Below are 20,331 nucleotides of genomic sequence, written 5' to 3'. Positions count from 1 at the left end.
TGAACCTCTCTGTAGTTTTGCATATTCGTATTTCCTCCCTACTTCTGCAAAGCAGGGAGGAAGTGAATTCCCATATCTCTTTTTTTGAGCCAAGCTTGATTATTATAACTTAAAAGCGTTTAGTTTCCGTGGTTCTGTTGTTTTGCAGAGTCTCCATTTGCCTTGTAATAGGCTTGTATATGGTTTTCCTGTTTCTGCTTGATTTACTTTTCATCAGTTTATAGAAGTCTTCCCACATTTCTTTGCATTCACTGTAATGATAATTTCTTTTAAGAAAAATTTAGCCTAAATTTAACACCAACTAAAATCATCATTTCCATATAAAAATTGGACAAAGAGGATTATACGAGAAACAGTGAATCTCTTGCACACAGTTTGCATTTTATTTTAGGCATGATAGAATTCAACTTGGAACTTTCAGAGTTGTCCTTCTGGTCTCTTTTAAGTATTTAAAAAGAAAATTCTTCCATGACCCCCTTGTTTCTTTTTTTGTCAGTTTTATCACTGGTCCTCTTAACTTCCCCTGCCTCAGTTGGGGGGAAAAAGACAAAAACAAAATTCTTGTTACAAATATGCATAGTCAAGCAAAACAAATTCCTATATAATGGCTTTGTCTGAAAATATGTGTCTCCTACTGTACCTTGAGCCCTCCTTCACTAGATGGTGGGTAGCATGGATCATCGTATACTTTCTAGAGTCATGGTCATGGTTGGTCATTCCACTGATCAGTTCTTGAATTTTTTCAAAATTGTTTTTCTTTACATGTTATAGTTATCATACATGTTATTCTGCTTACCTCTATTCATCATTTTTTTTTTTATAACACAGTAATATATCATTAGGCTCATGGGCCTAAATGGTTTAATTATTCCCTAATCTATCCAGTTCTTTGCTATCACAAAAATAGTGTGCTATAAGTAATCTTGGTGTATCTTTTTGGTTGTATATGTTCTTGTGTGGCTTATATAGTTTATTGCTATATTCTTTGGGGATTATGACGAGAAGAGAAATCTCTAGGTTATAGGGTATGGATGATTTATTCACTTTCTTCTCAGAATGACCAGGTGCATTCCAGAATGATCGAATCAACTCACCACTCCACCAGGAGAGCCTTAGTGTGCTTTACACAGTCTAGATGGGGGCATTTACTTGTTGGGCAGTGAGTGTGTGAAGGTGAGTGCCTGGATTATTGGCCTACCCCTTTCCCCAGAGTAAAAGCAAACAGCCTTTTTGCCTTGTTCACCTCAGGGAGGCCTGTCTGCAGCTAGAAAGGACTAAATGCTCACACCAAGTACATTTGCATGAGAAAGATCCTAGGTTGAGAGAGAGAGAGAGTGGGAGACAGGTTTTTGTAACAATTAGCATATATTCTGATATATCTCAGATTCTTAACTTTCTCCAGGAAAGACTTTTAATGAAGCATAACTTTTGTGGTTTTTCTCACCTTTGCGAGTTCTCTGCTGCCACAACATAGCTCCAAAACCATTTGTTGAATTGCCAGTGAGTGGCATTCAGGATGGCTATTCGAGATAGAAGGATTTGCCAGGAGCATGTATTGTGACTTTCGGAGTTTGATCTTACAGCTTGCCAGAAATTCATACTAATGGAGGCCAGAGAATGCTGTCTTGCATGAAAGAGAGCTTGGCGTAAAGGATACTGGGCAGCCGCTTGAATCTTTAGGAGGAAGAGGAGTGGGTACTATGGAAATAGTTTTGGATTCTGTGAGACCATAGGCAAACATAGGCCTCAGTGTTGTCATCTGTAAAATGGGAGGGTTGGAGTAGGTAACTTCTAAAGTCTCTTTCATATTTAAATCTCTGATACTAGGTCCCTTCTGACAGGTACTAGCTATGTGAACCCTGGCAAAACATAAGCTCTCAGTGGCTCAGTAGAGGGGATTCCCACCCCAAGAGTTTCCAAGGTAGATGAAATCATATCCTAAGCATCCTGGATATTTTGTTAAATTTTTTTTTTATAGTATCTATATATAATAGCATGTGTGTTCCGTTGAAAATTCTGAAAATTGTTACATCTCTTGTCCTCATTTCCCCTCAACCATATTTAAAGTGTATGAAAATTATACCAGTCTCAGAGAAGATACTAGGTGGTGAGGGGATAGTGTGCAGGGCCTGCAGTCAGGAAGACCTGAATTCAGATCTGGCCTCAAGACATAGTTGTGTGACCCTGGGCAGGTCACGAAACCCTGTTTGCGTTCGTTTCCTCATCTGTCAAATGAGCTGGAGAAGGAAATGGCAAACCATTCCAGTATCTTTGCCAAGAAAACCCAAAATGAGGTCATGAAGAGTTGGACACAACTGAAAAATGACTGAATAGAAAAAAAGTTTTTATGTGAGAGAGCTTTTATGTCAACGAACGTTTCTTAGGTTTGGTGTGTGGAGTACTTTAACATCATCAATTATGCTTCAATGAGGAATTAAAAAAAAACAAAACTCACTATAGGGACAGAGCCTCGAAAAATCTGTCTGGGTAAGCAATGCGTTGGGTGTCTGTGTCTGAGCACAGGGGGACATTTCACACAGGGTCTTCTGTTGGTTCCAAGGCTGGGGAATTAAACGAATAAGTAAATTCCTAGAGATTGAGAGGAATTTCCCTGACAACCGAGTTCCCCCTTACAGGATTCAGCGTCTGTGCCAATGCTGTGTTGTACAGTGAAAACATCCTCAGGTCAGATTCCAGAAGAAGCGAAAGGATGAAGGCCGACAAACACCAGCCACAGGCCCTCCCTGGTAGAGCCTCAGGAGTACTCCAAGTGTGTTCTCATTATGGAGGTGGGGTGGACCGTTGAGCCATTTGTGGGGCGTGGTCATGTAGCTCAAGTGTGGTCCCAAGAGGGGCAAATGCACCCCTGTTTGGTTCACTGTCCTTTGAATTACTCTGTTGCGACCAGATAGGAATTTGGATGTCAAAGGATCTGGGTATGAATTCTGGCTCTACTCCTTTCTGTGACCTCAGGCATGTTATTTATCTTCTCTAGGCCATAATTTGTCTGTCAAGTGAATGTTTAAAGGTCCCTTCTGGTGCTAAATCTATGATTTATGACATGATGATACTAGAACTTTTAGGGTGAGTCTCCATATAGTTTCAAAGATACTGAGTTGCCCTTGTGTGCTATTCTGAACCCACCCCACTTTTCAGACATTGAATTTCTCTACTGGCAAAATGCGCAGCTAGGTGGTGCAATGGATCGAGTACCAGGCCTGGAATCAGGAAGACTCATAACACTTCTTAGCTATGGGACCCTGGGCAAGTCACTTATCCTGTTTGCCTCAGTTTCCCCATTTGTAAAATGAGCTGGAAAAGGAAATGGCAAACCCCTCCAATATCTGTGCCAAGAAAACCCCCAAATGGGGTCATGAAGAGTTGGACGCAATTAAACAACAATTGGCAAAATATGGCTCTGTTGTAGATTTTCAGTTGTTTTTATTCACAGTTCTACATTTAATTCTAAGTAATAATCTTTTTTAACCTTTATGGACTAAACATGTTGTATCCCTAGTTCTTGATACGTAGTAGGTGCTAAATAAATGCTTGTTGATTGATTGTACCTCTCCCCTAGTTCTGTGACCTTTGTGTCTGCCTCCTTGAAGCCTCCATGTTTCTTAGCTTATCAAAATTGCATTTCGGTCAGCCTTCTTTCTGAGGGGAAAGCAGTTGGCTTCCCAGTGGAATGTTAATGGCCAATGAATACATAGTAGATAGCCAGCCTCTTTACCACTCTGAGAGGCTGACCTTGCCTCTCCGTTCTGGAATGGAGACATCACTAAACAAATATTGTTGGGTCTCCAAGTGCAGATAAATTGAGACTGATAGTTCTGTTAAGGAATTTACAGCTCACTGGCCTTCCTTTGAATTACATTTATTAGAGTTTCTCAGGAGTTCCTGTTAATCAGAAACCAGTGCAGACCAGATACTGCCATGTTAAAATGGCAATGTTTGTGCCATGAGGATGTTTCTAGTCAACAGTCCAAGAGAGAGGCCCGATATTTGTCTCTAGGTCTAGGGTTTATAACAGTATATTTAACTTTTTAAAATATGGTCATAAAACACATTATTCTTTGACCCGCCCTCCTCTTCATCTCATCTAGTCAACATTGAAATTTGCTCTTTATAAACCACTGGACCTTCTTCCTTTGCTGAGGAAATCTTTATTTATGACTGGGCTGTCCATACAGTGAACCTCTAACTATGCTAGACATAGCAGAATCTGTCTTTTTTTTTTTCTTTTTTCTTTTTTTAGGCAATTGGGGTTAAGTGACTTGCCCAGGGTCACACAGCTAGTAAGTGCCAAGTGTTTGGTCTGAGGCCGGATTTGAACTCAGGTACTCCTGACTTCAGGGCCGGTGCTCTATCCACTGCGCCACATAGCTGCCCCTCAGAATCTTTCTCAGGATGGCCACCCAGAGGTCTTGATGTGAAGCTGGCCTGGTTTGCCCATTCTACTCAAGGAGTAAAGGAATATTTAAAAAGGAAAAACCTTTGAAGAGCTATTTTTTATAGGACTCATTCAGGACACGTTGGCATCTTTTGCTGTGGTTACTAATTTAGGATTTCACCAGGGCTTGATTACATGTGTGAACTCCCACTGACAATGCAGATTGCAATTTACTGTCACAGAGAGTTGTCTGAAACTCTGGAAGATTAAACGATTTGACCAGTCATACAGCTGGTATGTGTCAGAGGCAGGATTTGAGCACTTAAAAACATTATAGCGGTGAGAGTAGTCAAAAGGGGAAACATTACAGATGAAGAAAAGTGGGGAAAGAGGTCCATGGGCAGGGTGATAGTCTGGTAGATAATCCTTTATCACCCACCTCCCTTTTTTAATAGGAACAGCAGAATATTGACCTGAGATCCATCTACGAGCATCATAGCCTGTGTGGGATAGTCTATTTATTTATAGTATCTTGTGGATAGTGAAGTGTCCTTGTATTGATGGTCTAGTAAATCTTGATAGAAATTTAAAAAACGAACTAACCTCCCCCCCCAAAAATAAGTTTAAAAAATGCTGCTGATTTAATTATTTTATAAAAATCTATTGAATGTTTAATCAAGATGGAGATTGAGTTTTATAGGTGTATTCCAGATTAAAAAAAACTGGGAAAGACTTTTTTTTTAAATGATTAATTATATAAATTATTTTAATGTTCCAGTTAGTGTTAGAATCATCACAGGAATCCATTGCCTTTTCTTTCTAATATGACATATGAAAAGAACAGTGGGTCAGGAGTTGGAGGATCTATGAAAGTTACTTTACCATTCCTGGCCTCTCTTTCACCATTTGCAAAATTGATCTCTTATCCCCTATGATGGCTAATCTCTATCCTTTTCAGCTTTAAATAGAGTATAGGATCCTAAGGTACATAGCGCTGGCTCTTGTCCATGACTTGGGAGTGCTGAGCCAGCAGAAATACAAACCTCGGGAAGGATCTTACCTGTGAACACATTTGTTAAGACTTAGTAAATATGTTTTTTTTTTAAACTCCAGACTTAAATAGGGCCTAATTTGGCGCAGTGGATAGAGCACTGGGCTTGGAATTAGGAAGATTTGTCTTCTTGAGTTCAAATGTGGCCTCAGATTTTTTTTGCTGTGTGGCCTTGGGGAAGTCACTTAACCCTGTTTGCCTCAGTTTCCTCATGTGTAAAATGAGCTGGAGAAGGAAACGGTAAACTAATCCTGTATCTCTGCCAAGAAAACCCCAAATGGGGACATGAGGAGTCAGACAGGACTGAAACAATGGAACTGTGTGTTAAGGCTTAAAGACCAAATGACAAGGGAGGAGTGATTACCCCATTTTTCAGGATATTCTTCTGCCTACCTTTCTTTTCAAGAGAATTGTTTGTTCAAGTCTGATTGTAACACTCCATTAGGGCTATTACCATAGCAAAATATTTGCTGAGCCTGGTTCCCTAGAGTAAAAAAACAAACAAAAAAGTGAAGTAGGCCTTCTTCTCATTTCTTACTTTCCACCCTAAGGCATTTTGGGAAGGTAGAAAGAACCCTGGGCTTGGTTTTTGAATTCTAGCTTAGTCAATTTAGTACTAACTTTGTTATCTAGGGTAACCTTTGGGTCAGAGCCTTACTTCTAGGCTTCTTAATTTTTTTGTGTGTGTCATGGACCCCATTTGTCCATGTGGTGAAGCCAAGAATATGTGTTTTAAAATAATTTTTTTAAATGTTAAATTCCATTTTTTTGTTGTTGTTGTTCACTTCTTTCATTTGTGCTCGATTCTTTGTGACCTCATTTGAGGTTTTCTTGGCAAAGATACTGGTGTGTTTTTCTATTTCCTTCTCCAGCTGATTTTATAGATGAGGAAACTGAGGCAAACAGGGTTAAGTGACTTGCCCAGGGTCACACAGTTAGTAGATATCTGAGGCCAGATTTGAACTCAGATCTTCCTGACTCCAGGCCAGGCGCTGTATCCACTGTGCCACCAGCTGCCCATAAATTTCATTTAGTGATCAGTAAAAACAAAAATGTAATTCCTTCCTCCACATCCCAGTTCATAGACCCCTGAAATTTATCCATGGGTCCCTTGAGGGTTTGTGGACTCCTGTTTAAGAATCCCTGCCTTACAGCTAGAAGCAAACATAGAGTTCATCTAGACCACCCTTTTCATTTTACAGGTCAGGAAACTGAGGTCCAATGAGGTGAACACCTTACCTAAGGTGGTATAGGTAGGAAATCTTCAGTAAGTGTCTGAGCCCAGGGTTTAAATCCAAGTCCTGATCTAAATTTAGCACACTTACCACTGTATCACATTACTTTTCTTTATCTGACCCTGGCCTCCTAACTGATACCCCATCTCCCAACTGTGGACATCTTCACTGGCCCTCTCCCATAACTGGAATTCTCTCCTTCATCCTCTGTCTCCCAGCTTCCTGACTTCCTTCAAGTCTCAGCTAAAATCCCACCTTTTACAGGAAGCCTTTCCTCATGCTGCTTAATTCCAGTCCCTTCCCTCTGTTATTATTTCTCATTTATCCTATCTCTCTTGTATGTACAGCTGTTTTCATGTTGTCTCTACCATTAGACTGAGTGCCTCGAGAACAGAGACTGTCTTTTGTGGAAGAACCCAAATCAGTCCATCAGCATATGTTTGTTGAGTTCTCATGGACTTGTCTGGGCTCAACTAGCTTGGTAGTGTCTGAGGTGGGATCTGAGCCCAATTCTTCAGCTCTGCTCTCTTCTCCCTACAATATGCTACTTCTAAGGTAGAAATTCCCAAGCAGTAGCAATCATTGATGGTTTCATAAAGGGTCTAGGAGGCCTTGAAAGATGGGGAAAATTCGCATAGGCAGAACAAGGGTAGAGCATTTCTGGAAAGGGAAAAAAAAAGTTTAGGTGCCATGGTTTCACAGAACGATGACTATCCCAGTCTGAATAGAATAGAAAGCTTATAGTAGATAGTCAAGTTGGGCCAAAACATGGATTTCAGTTCAATTCAACAATTGTTAAGTGGGAATCTTTGAATGTCACTTTAAAGAGTTTGGACTGTATCCTATAGGAAATTGGCAGTGATTGAAGTCTTTTGAACAGGACAGCCGTTGGATCTGAGATGAGCTTCTTGTATTAGATTAATTTGACCGTAACGTTGGAGGAGAGATAGGATGGGGTAGAGTTTGCTGCTGGAGCAGTCAAATAGGAAGCGTCCAGCAGAGTCTCTTCTAGGAATAGCCCTGGTGCCATATTCAATCTGTCTGTGTTGGCAGCTTCTCTTCTAGAAACCTGAATCCCTTTTGCATCTCTGGGGCAAATGGCTGTCCATCCTCCTTAAGATGTCTTGGAGACATCTGTGGACAAGGGCCTTGAGATTTCTTGAGGCAACCCATCCTACTTTTGGACAGCTCAAATAGTGAGCAAGGCCATCTGCCCTCATGTAACTTCCACCCAACGGTCCTGGCTTCTGAACAGTCTAAAAGAAGTCTTAAAGAACAGGAAAGGGCAGGATAAAAAAAAAAATTCTGTGCTCTAATCTGGCAAAATGAAGATGAAGCAGAAAAGAGAAAATAATGGACTGAAATGTTTTTTGAAGATTCTTACAACAGAACATGATTTCTGTGTGTAAGTATGGCTGTGTGCTTTTTACACGATATACAGATGAAGATTGTTCTTTGGTTTCTCCTAACACCATTTTCCTGTTTTCCCAGGTGACTGTTTGTGACTCTGCCTCCTAGATTTGTCTGTCATCAGCTAAAAAACATTTGCTCAAGTGGAACTCTTTCCAACTCTCCATCCATCTCTCCCTCTCCCTCTCCCTCTCTCCCTCTCTCTCTCTCCCTCTCCCTCTCTCTCTCTCCTCTCAGTAATGCTTGCTATTATTCCTCTCACTGAAAAGCAAATGCCTCTGAAGTCACTTTTGTTTGTATCTCTTGCTTGAAGTCATGAAGCAAAATTAGCATCTTACTCCTTTTGGGGTTGCAGTTATTTCTAGAAAAATGTCATGTTGGAAAGGTGCATTGCATCATGGGCCTTGTCCTTCAAAAGCCTCCTTCTGCCATGGTTTAGGTACCATTGCCTGGTGCTATAAAACTAGGCACTTAAAAAATGGAAGGAGGGGAACTGTTTGAGTGATCCACCACTGATTCTTTTGCTCAGTCATTCCTTTTTCTAGACTGCCAGTGACATTGATGGAAACAAGATGGTGTCTCCTCCCTTTTTCCCTTCCATAAGAAACATAGACTGGGAAAAAAAAAAACCTTAGAAAATTATTGAGATAATTTCTCTGCCTTCATCTAAGACTGCATGTACTTCTTCTAGATAGATACCTATTTTTCTTTCAGCAGAGAAGGGGAATTCACAACTTTATTTGATAATGTAAACACATTTAGAATGGAACATTTTAAACTAAGTTTGGAGAAAAGTGGTTGACTAGAAGGTTTTTACTGTTAAAATTAATTTTCTAAATGATTTGAACTTAAAACCCGTTGTTCAAAGTGTCTAGGAATTCCTGTACCAAAAGTCATGCAGCCTGGGTCCTGCTCTTCCAGTTGCTATCAGCGCTCCTCTTCTCCAATTCCTTTGTGTATGTCTTGTCTTGTCTTGTCTGCTCTGTGTACATGTTGTCCCCCCCCCCCCCATAGAACTGAAGCTCCTTGAGGACAGGGGTTATTTCATTCTTGTCCTTGGATTTTTGACGTCCAGTCCAGTGCCTACTGTGTAGAAGGTGCTTTCAGTTGTTCAGTCATTTTTAGCTGTGTCTGATTCTTCAAGACCCCGTTTGGGGTTTTCTTGGCATAGATCCTGGCGTGGTTTACCATTTCCTTCTCCAGCTCATTTTCTGGATGAGGAAACTGAGGCAAACAGCCTTAAGTGACTTGCCCAGGGTCACATAACTAGGAAGTGTCTGAGACTTTTTGAACTCGGGTGTTCCTGGCTCAGCACTTATTCACTATGCCACCTAGCTGCCTAGGTGCTAAGATGCTTAGTGCTACTTCATCACAATATAAACTATCATTTTATTTAAGTCCTTCCTTCATGAAAGGGACTCAATGACTATAATGCACATGGGGGGTACACATTTTGATTTAGTGTATTGATCAATCCTGATAGCTACTGAATCTTCTGAGCAGACTCAACTAAGCTGTGGTGACTTGGCCTGTTCAACACTTTCCATTTTTCTAGAGTCTGCCATAGTAACAATACCCTCTTCTGAATTTTGAGGACATTTAGCTGACTTTCATTATGAAGCACACTGACTTCTCTTTCATGATTGGAATAATCAGACTTTGCTTGGAAATGTTACTAGTCTATGGAGAAATACTTATTTATGATGATCCCAGGGATTAGATTATTGGCTATGTATTAATTAGGTCATAGCTGTGGAGCTGGAAGTCAGCCCAGAAGTGTCCAATCCTCTCATTTGACACATGAGGAAACTGAGACCTGAAAGTTTAAGTGACTTGCCTAGGGTCACCCAGGTAGTGAGTATTTAACCTAAGTCTTGTGATTCCATAGCCATGTAACAGGCTCTGTCAGATGATAGATGGGTAGTGACTTTGTGAGAAGCATAATTTAATACCTATAAAATCAAAATACTATTATGTTCCCCTTTTGGGGACAGTAGTAAGTTAGACTGCTGTCAGTGCTTAGCACAGTGCCTGGCACACAGTAAGCACTTAATAAATGCTTTTTTGATTGACCAACTATCCTGAGATATAAAAACCCTTGCTCTGATTGGCTAACCCTTTGAGAAAAATATAATTCCAAATGTTCAGATCTAATTAAGTCACTCTTCAGCTTCTATAAAGTGGCATCTCCAGTGCCAAAATGCTGCCACTTACCCTTTTGCCTCATTTCAGTTGTGGAGATATGATGCATCACATGGTCTGCCATGAGTAAAAGTTAATGTCCATGAGCCAAACTTTTGTCTGTTGCAACGATCAGGGATGTTTATTCTTTGCCTGATTGTTCATTAAATCACTAACCCTGAAGCATTTTAGTGTTTCTTGCCATACGGGTCATCCACATTCATGAATAGGTTGATGACTTTAGCCATGCTGACTCCCCATGGCTCTATGCCTGGATAAACTCCCGCAATAGGCTTTGTAGAAGTTCCCAAGAAAATAAGGTGTGGTCATCCTTACTCTCTTCCCACACCTCCAAATAAAGGATGATACTTGGCCTGTGGATTTGCTAGGCTGTTGGACTGTATATGGTTGGTGTCTTTTCACTAGAAAGAACTATAGGTATTCCATTGATAGATGGTCATTGCTGTTGACCACCAAGACCCACCCTCTGATAAAACTTTAGTTTGATCACTAGCCCTTTGAAAGTCAAGGGATGTTGAAAGTTGTATCCCTGGACTGCATAGATGAGTCAAGTTAAGTGGAGGGAATGCTTGCTCAGATGGGAACCTTTCCTTCTATCAAACTCCTATTCATTTTCGTAGGACCCAAGTTCAAAGGCTCACTGCCACTACCTTTGTGATTTTAGGCTCTTAACCTCTCAGGGCCTCAGTTTCCTCATTTACAAAATAAGGGGGTTGGATGAGATGACTCCAAGGTCCCTCCCAGCTCTAAAGCTATGATCCCATGATGTTTCCTTTTTGCAAATTGCTCACTTATTTCTTTCCCAGTTAACATTAAGCTCCTAGACTATACTAAAACACAATACTGTTTTGCTTATGAATGAATCTTCTTTCTTTTGTTGACTTTGATTCATTACATTGACGTGATTCATTACACATTCCCCTCATTTAAATCTAATAAGAAATCATTGGTCAATGAAATCTTTAGTCTAGATTTGTGATTTGATCTTTGTAAGGAACTTCCAGTATGGAAACTCCCTCTAGCAATGCAGATTGGCAACCCTACTGCACCTTGCAGTCTTTGAGTCTGGGTCACTGACAATGTAACTGATTAGACCACAGTCACACAGCCAATATGTGTTAAACTTAGGACTTGACCTCGGGTCCACTTGTCGACAAGAATAGCTTGCTATCAACCGTATTATACTACCTAAACAGACAAAAAAAATTGGCCTTTCTGCATTTGAGCAAATGATGCTCCTTAAGAGAAAGATGTGGGCACGTTTTGCCACCTGTTATTGGGTTAGTTTTAGTTACTGGTAGAGTTGGAGCTAAGATATGAATGGCAGCATAAACAAGTGGTTTGTACTAAAAATGGCATACAATAAGCTCTTAAATTATGCTTGTTGACTGACTAGGGGTACTAGTTAACTGATTTGCTCAGGGCCACACATTCAGTACATGTCAGAGTTGTCTGGAATCCAGTTCTTTCTGATGGTAACTAGTTTCTAGCTGTTATACCATGTTGCCTCTCATTTCATGGATAGGAAACCAAAGCTCAAAGCTCGGTGACTTGCTCAGGGTCATCAACCTTGGTAAATATGGGACTATATCCAGTGCTTTGGACTTAAGAATTTCAGCAATGTTCTCACTAACATGCTCGCTAGCCATGCTCCATCTTGAGCTGTACCAAGGCGTAATATCATGGTTTTACATGATGAATAATTCATCCTTTTCAATGTATGGAAACCTGTTCCCAACTAGACCATGACATACTTTCATGGGGAGCGCACAGAGAGTGACTATGTAAAGTAATTTGACCTTGATTCCTTTTACACCAAATTAAACACCTTCAACTACCGTCAAGAAGACCCATTGACTTATTCTTAATTGAAACTCTTGTCTGACATTGAGAAATGGGCTGCCTTGGAGCACTATGCTGGAGCAGGCCATTTAATCAGCCACGATAACTCCCTTAACAGAGTGTTAGGTTTTTTGCACTAAAAATGCCCAGGAAAAATGAAAATGTGGAAGATATACAAGCAGCTATTGCTTTTCAGTTGTCTGCTTTCATTTTCCTTCCATTAATTAGAAATCTCCCTGGAGGGTCTGATTTAGAATTGGCTTCAAGGTCACTCTGCCTCCTTCAGATTGAAAAATCATTCCATCAGCTCTGCTTTCTCCTGGGTTATTCATTAGGATAATATCTCCACTGGAATTTAATAAAATATTTAGAGCCTATCCCATATCAGGCCAACATTTTGCAGCTAGTAATGCCTTTGACACTGACTTTGTGATATGCTTCAATCCTCACATGTCCCCCACGAGTGATTACTGAAACCCTTGAGTGATTACTGAATTTAGATAATTTGGAGAAGCTAAACTAAGGCTTAAATTTTTCCGGTTTTAGTTTGTCAGTAAGCATATATTAAGTGTCTTCTGTGTGCCAGGCATGATGTGATAGGCAGTGGGGTTACAAAGATAAAAATGAAGGCAATCCCTCCCTACGAGGAGTTTTCATCCTACTGAGGGCAATATGTTTGCATATGCGTGCATGTAATTATATATGTAAAATATGTGAATGTATAAAGAAGATAAATAGAAGGTAGTTTGGGGGAGATCAGGAAAAGTCTCATGAAGAAGGTGATGCTTATGTCTCAAAAAATCATGCCCTTGAAGGCCCTGAATACATTGTTTTCCTAACACTCCTCCTTCTTCTTTCTGCATACTTTAACAAAAGAAAATTATTGCAATACAAAATAAACCAAAAGCAATGATTAGCATGCTTAACTCTGTAAATTGACAATTTGCCGAATTTCCCCTCTTTTGGCGGTTTTTTTTGGTGGGAGGGAAAATGGAGAATAATATTTCATCGCTAGCTGCCCCACCTTACTGCCTGCATCTATCTCCTCGGGTCCCTTGCCTCTCCTCTCCCCTCCCTCTCTTTTGCCCCCTACCTTCACTTCCCCTTCCTGCAGTGATTTCCCGACGCTGAAAACAACAAAAAAAAATAGCTCATCCTCATTGAAAAAAATTCAAGTCTCTTGTAGCTGAAAAGTGAAAAATGATCTTGAGTCTTGGTGACTTGATTTAAGACAGGTGGCCTTTTGGGCAGAATCCACCTGGTACTCTTCAGAACTGCTTATGTGTCCTAATGATGGAGGCAGCTGGTGGTACAGTGGATGGAACTCTGGGCCTGGGATGAGGAAGAACTAATTTCAAATATGGCTTCAGCCATTTGCTATGTGTGTGACTCTGGGCAAGTCAATCTCTGCCTCAGTTACCTCAGCTGTAAAATGGATTAATAATAGCACCTCCCTTGAAGGGGTTGTTGTGAGGATCTAATGAGATAATATTTGTAAAAGCACTTAACACAGTGCCTGGTATGTAGTAGGTGCTAAATAAATGCTTATTCCCTTCTCCCCTAACTAATTTCTGAAGTCAGTACCCCAGGTAATGGTTTCATGGTCTTTTTTTGTTTGTTTCTTTCAGTTTTATGTGCTGAGAGAGTGGGCCAGATGACTAAAACATACAATGACATAGATGCCGTGACACGTCTTCTTGAGGAGGTAAGCTTGTCTGGGGACCTGGTTTGGGACTGTTTGTCATGAAAACATTGTTTATTATGTAAAATTCTGCATGAAGGGAGGGGAGCATTTGTTGTTGCTACTATTATTGTGGGTGTTTCTTGCCGCCTAGTAAAATGAGATAGAAGTAGAGATCTCCTGGGACACAAATTCTGAGCCCTTTTTTTTTTTTTAAAGATATCAGTTATAAAGGCACTTTTGGAACACTGTATGTATGTGTGAGTGTTTTTCTCCGTGTTTGAGAGGCAGAGTGAGCAGAAGAGGGAAGGATCAGATTGAGGGTCAGCTAGTAGTAATTAGTAATCCTTCCTGTGCTCTCTTTCTGTCACGCTTACACACATACACACTCTTACACTCTCACCCTCTACGTGCAGCAATTACTTTCTGAATTGACTGGAGGCTCTCCAAGGCAGCTTTGGAGAGGCAGCCCCAGGGCATTGGGAAGAGGGCTAGACTTGCTAAGGAAGACCTGGATTTCAGTCTACTTGCCAGCTGGGTAGTTATGGACAAGGCAGATCACTTAACCTTTCTGAGCCTCAGTTTCCTCATCTATAAAGTGGGGATGATGCTGGCACACCTCACGACTTGACATAGTTTTTGGAGGAAAGTGCTTTGTCAATTTTGTAGTACTCTGTGTGTTTCCCACTCCGGTGGGATTCATCACTTTGCTCAGCTATAGCAACTTAAAATAAAAGCAACTGCAGGAAACTGTAAATTATAGGCTAATAATGTAGCATTTCATGTGTTTCTCAGAATTAAAAATACCTCTTCCCCTTTTTCATAATATCCTATTGTCTCATTTGCATTATAATTTAATACACAAATAATTTCCTGGAAGATCTGTCTCCTCCCCCTTCATTTATTTATTTATTTATTTTTGAAGAAATGAGTACTAATCATGTTAGGTAGTTGTAAGAAAGAGGAAAAATTCCTTTTTCTTGTACTTCTTTCTCACTTTCCCCCATATTTTATTAGGGAAGGTCAAAGCAGCTTTTTTTTTTTATCTCAGTAGAACTTAAGAGACTATAATGCAACTTTTCTTAGGGATTTATTTCTCATCAGGCTTAGGTCCCCTTCCCCTTTTCAAATTAGATATAAACATTTTTATCATTCATTTAATCTCTATTTACAGGTGTTAGAAAGAGGGCTTACTGCAGCTGAGAGCTCAGACCAAAGGCCACACCATTCCCTTTGGGAATGGGCACTTTGGTTTGCTGTCTGAGCCCTCACACGAACATTTCCTCTTCTAAAAAACTCTTTGCCTCTACTTCCCCATTTCTTTTTGCCATTTCTCTTGGATTGGAGAAGCCATGATTTTTTTTTCCTTCCTGATACAATTTTATTGCTCTGGCTGAGCTAGGATGTATAGCCTTAAACTCATTATCATCAATGGACTGTATTTATTCTTTAAATTAAAGAGAGGAGACCTTAAGGAACTTACATTTTAAGGCAAATATGTTGATACAGTAGAATGTACTATACCTCAGAGAGGTCAGGGATTTTTTTGTGTTTATATCCCCCACACTTGACCCATAGTAGGTGACAGATCTGCCACTAAATGGGTCTAATGGATCCTGGGTAAGCTGGTGAATTCTGTTGATGCTATTTCCTCATCAAATCAATCAATAAGTATTTACTAAGGACCTACTATGTGCGGTCACTGTGCTATGTGCTGGGGATACTCACGTACAGAAAAGGTGCTTCCCATTTCACTCATTAGAGGAACCAGTGAGACCATCCATATGCATCTACTTTGTGCTGTTTTTATGTCACAACCCTATCATGCCAAATTCCCAGTAGGGTAGAAATGTTTGATGTGTTGCTGCCTTGAAGTTGATCTAGGAGGTGCACATCCGCCTCAGGAAATGGAATTCTGCACCTTAGGTATTCACCAAAGGTTAGCCAGTGCTGGCCCCTTAAATGATACTCAAATGGTTGGTAGGCTAATGGATTGGCCGGAGCTTGAATTCACTCACAGATTCAATTTGGATAGTATTACTAAGTACAAGATGCCCAGAGGTCTAGACTCTGAAAAGCAACATCAGAAGCAGATGAAGAAACATTTCAGTCAAGGGTCCTTTGTGATAAATAATGCAACCAATAAAGATAAACCTATCAAGACAGGCGAGATACAGATGTGCTTGGATTGTAAGAAAAAGTCATCCGAGGAGAAGACATCGCTTCAGGTGGCCCCCGTTTTTTGTGACCAAGGACAGAGAGTGATGGATCATTAAACCTTTGTGCCACATAGACTAAGGAAGCAGAGTTCCCAGGAGCTTTGTCAATTTAACTCTCCTAGTTTATTGCCTCCTAACTTCTAAGGCCCCCACACCTCTTTTCTGTGTTTACTGCATATGTACCGATTTATGTATCTGTTGTCTCTGCCATTAGAATGTAAGAGCCTTGAGGGCAAGGACTGCTTTGCATTTTGTTGTTTCCCTGATATATTATAAGGATTTAATAAATGATTGTTGAATGATTGATTCTACTGAGTCCAGCCTTTAGAACCCACATTGTTTCTAGAATGCAGATGTGATTTGTGGGGCCTGAATTCCCTTCTGTAATGGTATCCGTCAACTGGACATTAGTATCCAGGAGCTGCTTGATTTAATGGTAGCCTGGTGACTTTATAAAATTAAATATATTCCTTTGCATTCTCTTGGGCTCCAAATGGCCACGAGAACCTCAGAAATGTAATAGTATATTCTTAACAATTTTTGTTTGAACTGATATTGTAGCCTAATCATTTATTGGAAATTGAGATTTTTATGTTCTCCTCATTTTAAACATTTCCTGAAATTCATAAAGTCTAATGACTTGCAGTTGAAAAAAAAATTCTTAGGTTCCCTGTAGACATTTCAGTTCCAAAGAATAAAGAATATAGTCAGAACTGTATAGAAAAAAATCTTAGTATAACATGCTCCTTGTATCCTTATTATCAGAGCTTGGCTCTCTTACTGGAACATTTTGGATTTGTTCGAGGAAAAAAAAGGGGGTGAAAGGTGTCACCCCCATAAAAGTTATTAACAGAAATCTAATCCTTAGGAACAAAAATAGATTTTCCAATTGATCTCAAGACCTCCCTTTCATTTTTTATGCCTCAGGTAGACAGATAGATGACAGCTTTTCTGTATTATGTGTAGGGATCTATTTGAGGGGTATTAAATAATAGAAATGAACAGTGAATAATCAGTTACTATTTTAATATAGGATTTTCCCCCCTGTGCTTTCACAAAAATCTATTCGGGGGTGGGAGGAGGGAAGGACTTTGGGAGGATTCAGTGCTGGTGACTCAGTGAGGGGAAGGGTGTTGCATCACCTCTCTTTCCCTTTTGTCTCTGACAGAAAGAGCGGGATTTAGAGTTAGCTGCTCGGATTGGCCAGTCGCTGTTGAAGAAGAACAAAACTCTAACGGAGAGGAATGAGCTGCTTGAGGAACAAGTAGATCATATCCGGGAAGAGGTAAGACCATCAGGAATGGAAGGCTCCAGATACATGGCTGGATATTATGATGCTATGGTAGAATGGAAGCTGCTCGAGGGCAGAGACTTCCTCACCTTTGCATTCTATACAGTGCTTAAGAAGAATTGCAGTAGCTCAAAAGAAACATGGGATTTGCAAATTTAGAGACATCTCCACTCCAAGTGTTCACGTGGATTATTTGTGCACAACCTGTGGTAGAACCCTCTGAGCTCGTGTTGGTCTGATGAGCCGCAGTTGGACACACTATACCTTGACCCCAACATAGTGATGCTATTTTGGTCCTCATTGAGAACAAAGGACAACAGCCAACCAACCGACAGCACCTAAGGAAATGCCTAGGAAAAGTCCCATATGTTATAGTCCAATATTATAATACAACATAATCACCTTGAGGTCATAGACCTTCTCAGCTTTGCATGTATATCTACAGCACCTCTTAGGCAAATATCTAGTACACAGTAGTCACTTAATGAGTGCTTATAGATGGCTTGATTAGCCAGTGGTGTATTTTCAACCCTGCCCACACTCTCATGTGATCACATTATTGAATTTGCCCTCCTTCTTTCCACTGGGCTGGAAATAGCGATCATATTTTGCATAATTACAACTTCAGATGCTGTGAATTCAAACACATCAGCCACTTCAAGAATTACTTATTCACACTAATTAGGACCTAACTGTATGTCAAAATCTCCTATTGCCCTTTTATGCCCCTTCCCAATCTTATTAACATAAGCAAAAATAAACTCAGGTGAAAGGCACTTTGGTGTTTCTTAAATAAGATCATCTTTCTCTCCATGAAATTAGTCATTTCTTAAAATAGAGATGAGGAGGCATTTGTGGCTTGTCTGTACCCCTGATGAAGGCCTTTCCTGCTCCCCCCAGCCATTAGAACCTTCCTCTTAGAGGCTACCTTACATTTACTGTGTATCTATCTTGAATATATCTACAGTTATCCCTTTCACATTGCAACTTTCCCCATTGTGGTTTCTGTATATCGTGGGTTGGCATAAGAAATTAAATGGGAATTTTTGGGAATTTTTGCGGAAGCCACAGATGACATGGAAGGCCAGCAGATGACAAAGAAAAAGTTTAGAAACTCAGAAATGCATAAAATATATGTATAGTATTGTGTAATATTAACATGTTTTATCTTTTAATACCAGAATAATTCAGACTTCTTCTCTGATACTAAAGGAGGGCCAAAAATTTTGCATGGATTTTCCAGATCACAGGGACGCTGCATTCCTAACCCCCATTATGTGGAAGAGATACCTATACTTATATCATAGCTTCTGCCATTGGAATGGAAGCTTCTTGAGGGCAGGGACTGTTTCTGCTTTTTCTGTGTGTCCCAATGCTTATTATAGGGAGGAGCACATATTAAGTAGTGGGTCAGTTGTATGGAGATAAGACTATTGGTTTCAACCAATGTTTAATGACTACTGGGGAGGTTTGGGATAGTATGGGGAATTTGAGTATCTTTGGGATCTGCGCCTCTCCTGCAAACTGAGTGAAACCTGTCGCACTGCTGTCTATTCAGGTGTCTCAATTGCGTCATGAATTGTCCATGAAGGATGAACTGCTTCAGTTCTACACCAGTGCTGCTGAAGAGAGTGAGCCTGAGTCTGTCTGCTCAACACCGTAAGTCAGCATCCTGGCTCTGAAACACAAAGCCGACAGTTTACCTTTGATACTTTGAGGGGAGCAGGGGGTGAAATCAAATACATTAATAAAAGGGCTATTTCGGAGTGAGGGATTAATGGTGGTCGCTTGGTCTGAACATCTAGTCACAGAATCTAGGTTTAAATGCTATACCTGCTGAGCCCCTCTCTCTGGGCCTCAGTTTCCTTATCTGTAAGATGAGGGGGCTGGACTGGATAATCTGTGAAAGCCCTATTTATGATTTTGTGCTTGGACTGATTTGATATTAGGGCTGGGGGATATAGAATTAAGGCTATACAATAGATGTTTGTTTCTTTTCTCTAGGATATAGAGTATTTTTAAGTAGAAATTTAAAATATGGATTTGGACTTTTGTACTAGAACTTGGAAACTTTAAGTGGGGAAAATGTCTACCACTGCGGATAAGCTCCTGTTCCTCAACTTAGAGTCTTAGAGAGCATTTTGAGACGTTAATGGACATGTTGATGGTCACACAGCCAATAGGTGTCTCATGGATGTCAAAGCCAGCTCTTTATTCAATGCACAATTCCATGTTTCCTCTCCAACGTGGAGTAGTCCTTGAAAATAAAATGAGCAAACCTAGCCCAGGAGTGAATGGCACCTGGGGCTAAATAGTTAGATTCTAGAAATGGCCATGTTGTGAGGCAGCATAAAGATGTCATGGTTATCCCTCAGGACCACAGTCGGATTTCTCATTTGTCCACCTGATCTCTTGGCATCCAAGCTCTTGATAACTGCTGAGCTACTTGCTTCAGGTTGTGGGAGTCTCAGGGCATTAGCTATATTGGTGAAGCCCAGTTCAATTATACTTAGAGGAAGGAGGGAGGCTTAAGTATTTACAAACCTGTAAGTAAAGATTGTATTGATTTATGAGGAATAAAGGAATGGTTATTTTTATACCTGAAGATTTCTTGAGATAATATTTGTAAAGGCACAGTGCCTGGTAGGTAGTAGATTCTTAATAAATGCTTGTCCCCTTTAGCTTTTCATTGGTAGAACCTTCCTTTGCTGTTTGCTAAGATAGTGGAAAGAAATGTAGGTGGACAGCAAATTAACACCACCCCCCTTTTCCCAATAACTTGTCATGATTTCATCTTCAAATAAATTTTGGCTGCTATCTTTTGTATCACTACTTCCCTACCTCACCATCACAGAACCATCTCCCCTAACAAAGAATAAAAAAGAGAGGGAAAAACAGTTCAGCAAAATTAGCAATATGTTTCTTTTTTTCCCTTATTGTGTATTTAAATTTCAGCAATAAAAAAAGTAAAAAATAAAAATAAAAACAAGAAAAAAAACTAGGCAAT

At 40.2% G+C, this 20,331-nt stretch overlaps 1 protein-coding gene across 11 annotated transcripts in view; it reads left to right on the top strand.

Annotated features, from left to right (window-relative positions):
• TRAK1 (trafficking kinesin protein 1) overlaps positions 1 to 20,331 on the top strand; it is a 137,607-nt gene that overhangs the window by 70,195 nt on the left and 47,081 nt on the right. For all 11 annotated transcript variants that reach the window (XR_003569985.1, XM_027871959.1, XM_027871958.1 and 8 more), the window contains 3 exons: positions 13,762 to 13,838; positions 17,202 to 17,318; positions 18,883 to 18,983. Coding sequence is in view for 10 of the 11 variants with exons in the window: in XM_027871955.1 (XP_027727756.1) it covers positions 13,762 to 13,838; positions 17,202 to 17,318; positions 18,883 to 18,983 (295 nt within the window). In the remaining variant the exon portion in view is untranslated. The remainder of the gene's footprint in view (positions 1 to 13,761; positions 13,839 to 17,201; positions 17,319 to 18,882; positions 18,984 to 20,331) is intronic.

Source organism: Vombatus ursinus, unplaced genomic scaffold, assembly GCF_900497805.2.
Source record: "Vombatus ursinus unplaced genomic scaffold, bare-nosed wombat genome assembly UNPS02014799.1, whole genome shotgun sequence".
NCBI lineage: Eukaryota > Metazoa > Chordata > Mammalia > Diprotodontia > Vombatidae > Vombatus > Vombatus ursinus.
The sequence above is the reverse complement of the archived record's forward strand: the minus strand, read 5'-3'. Positions and strand labels throughout refer to the sequence as shown.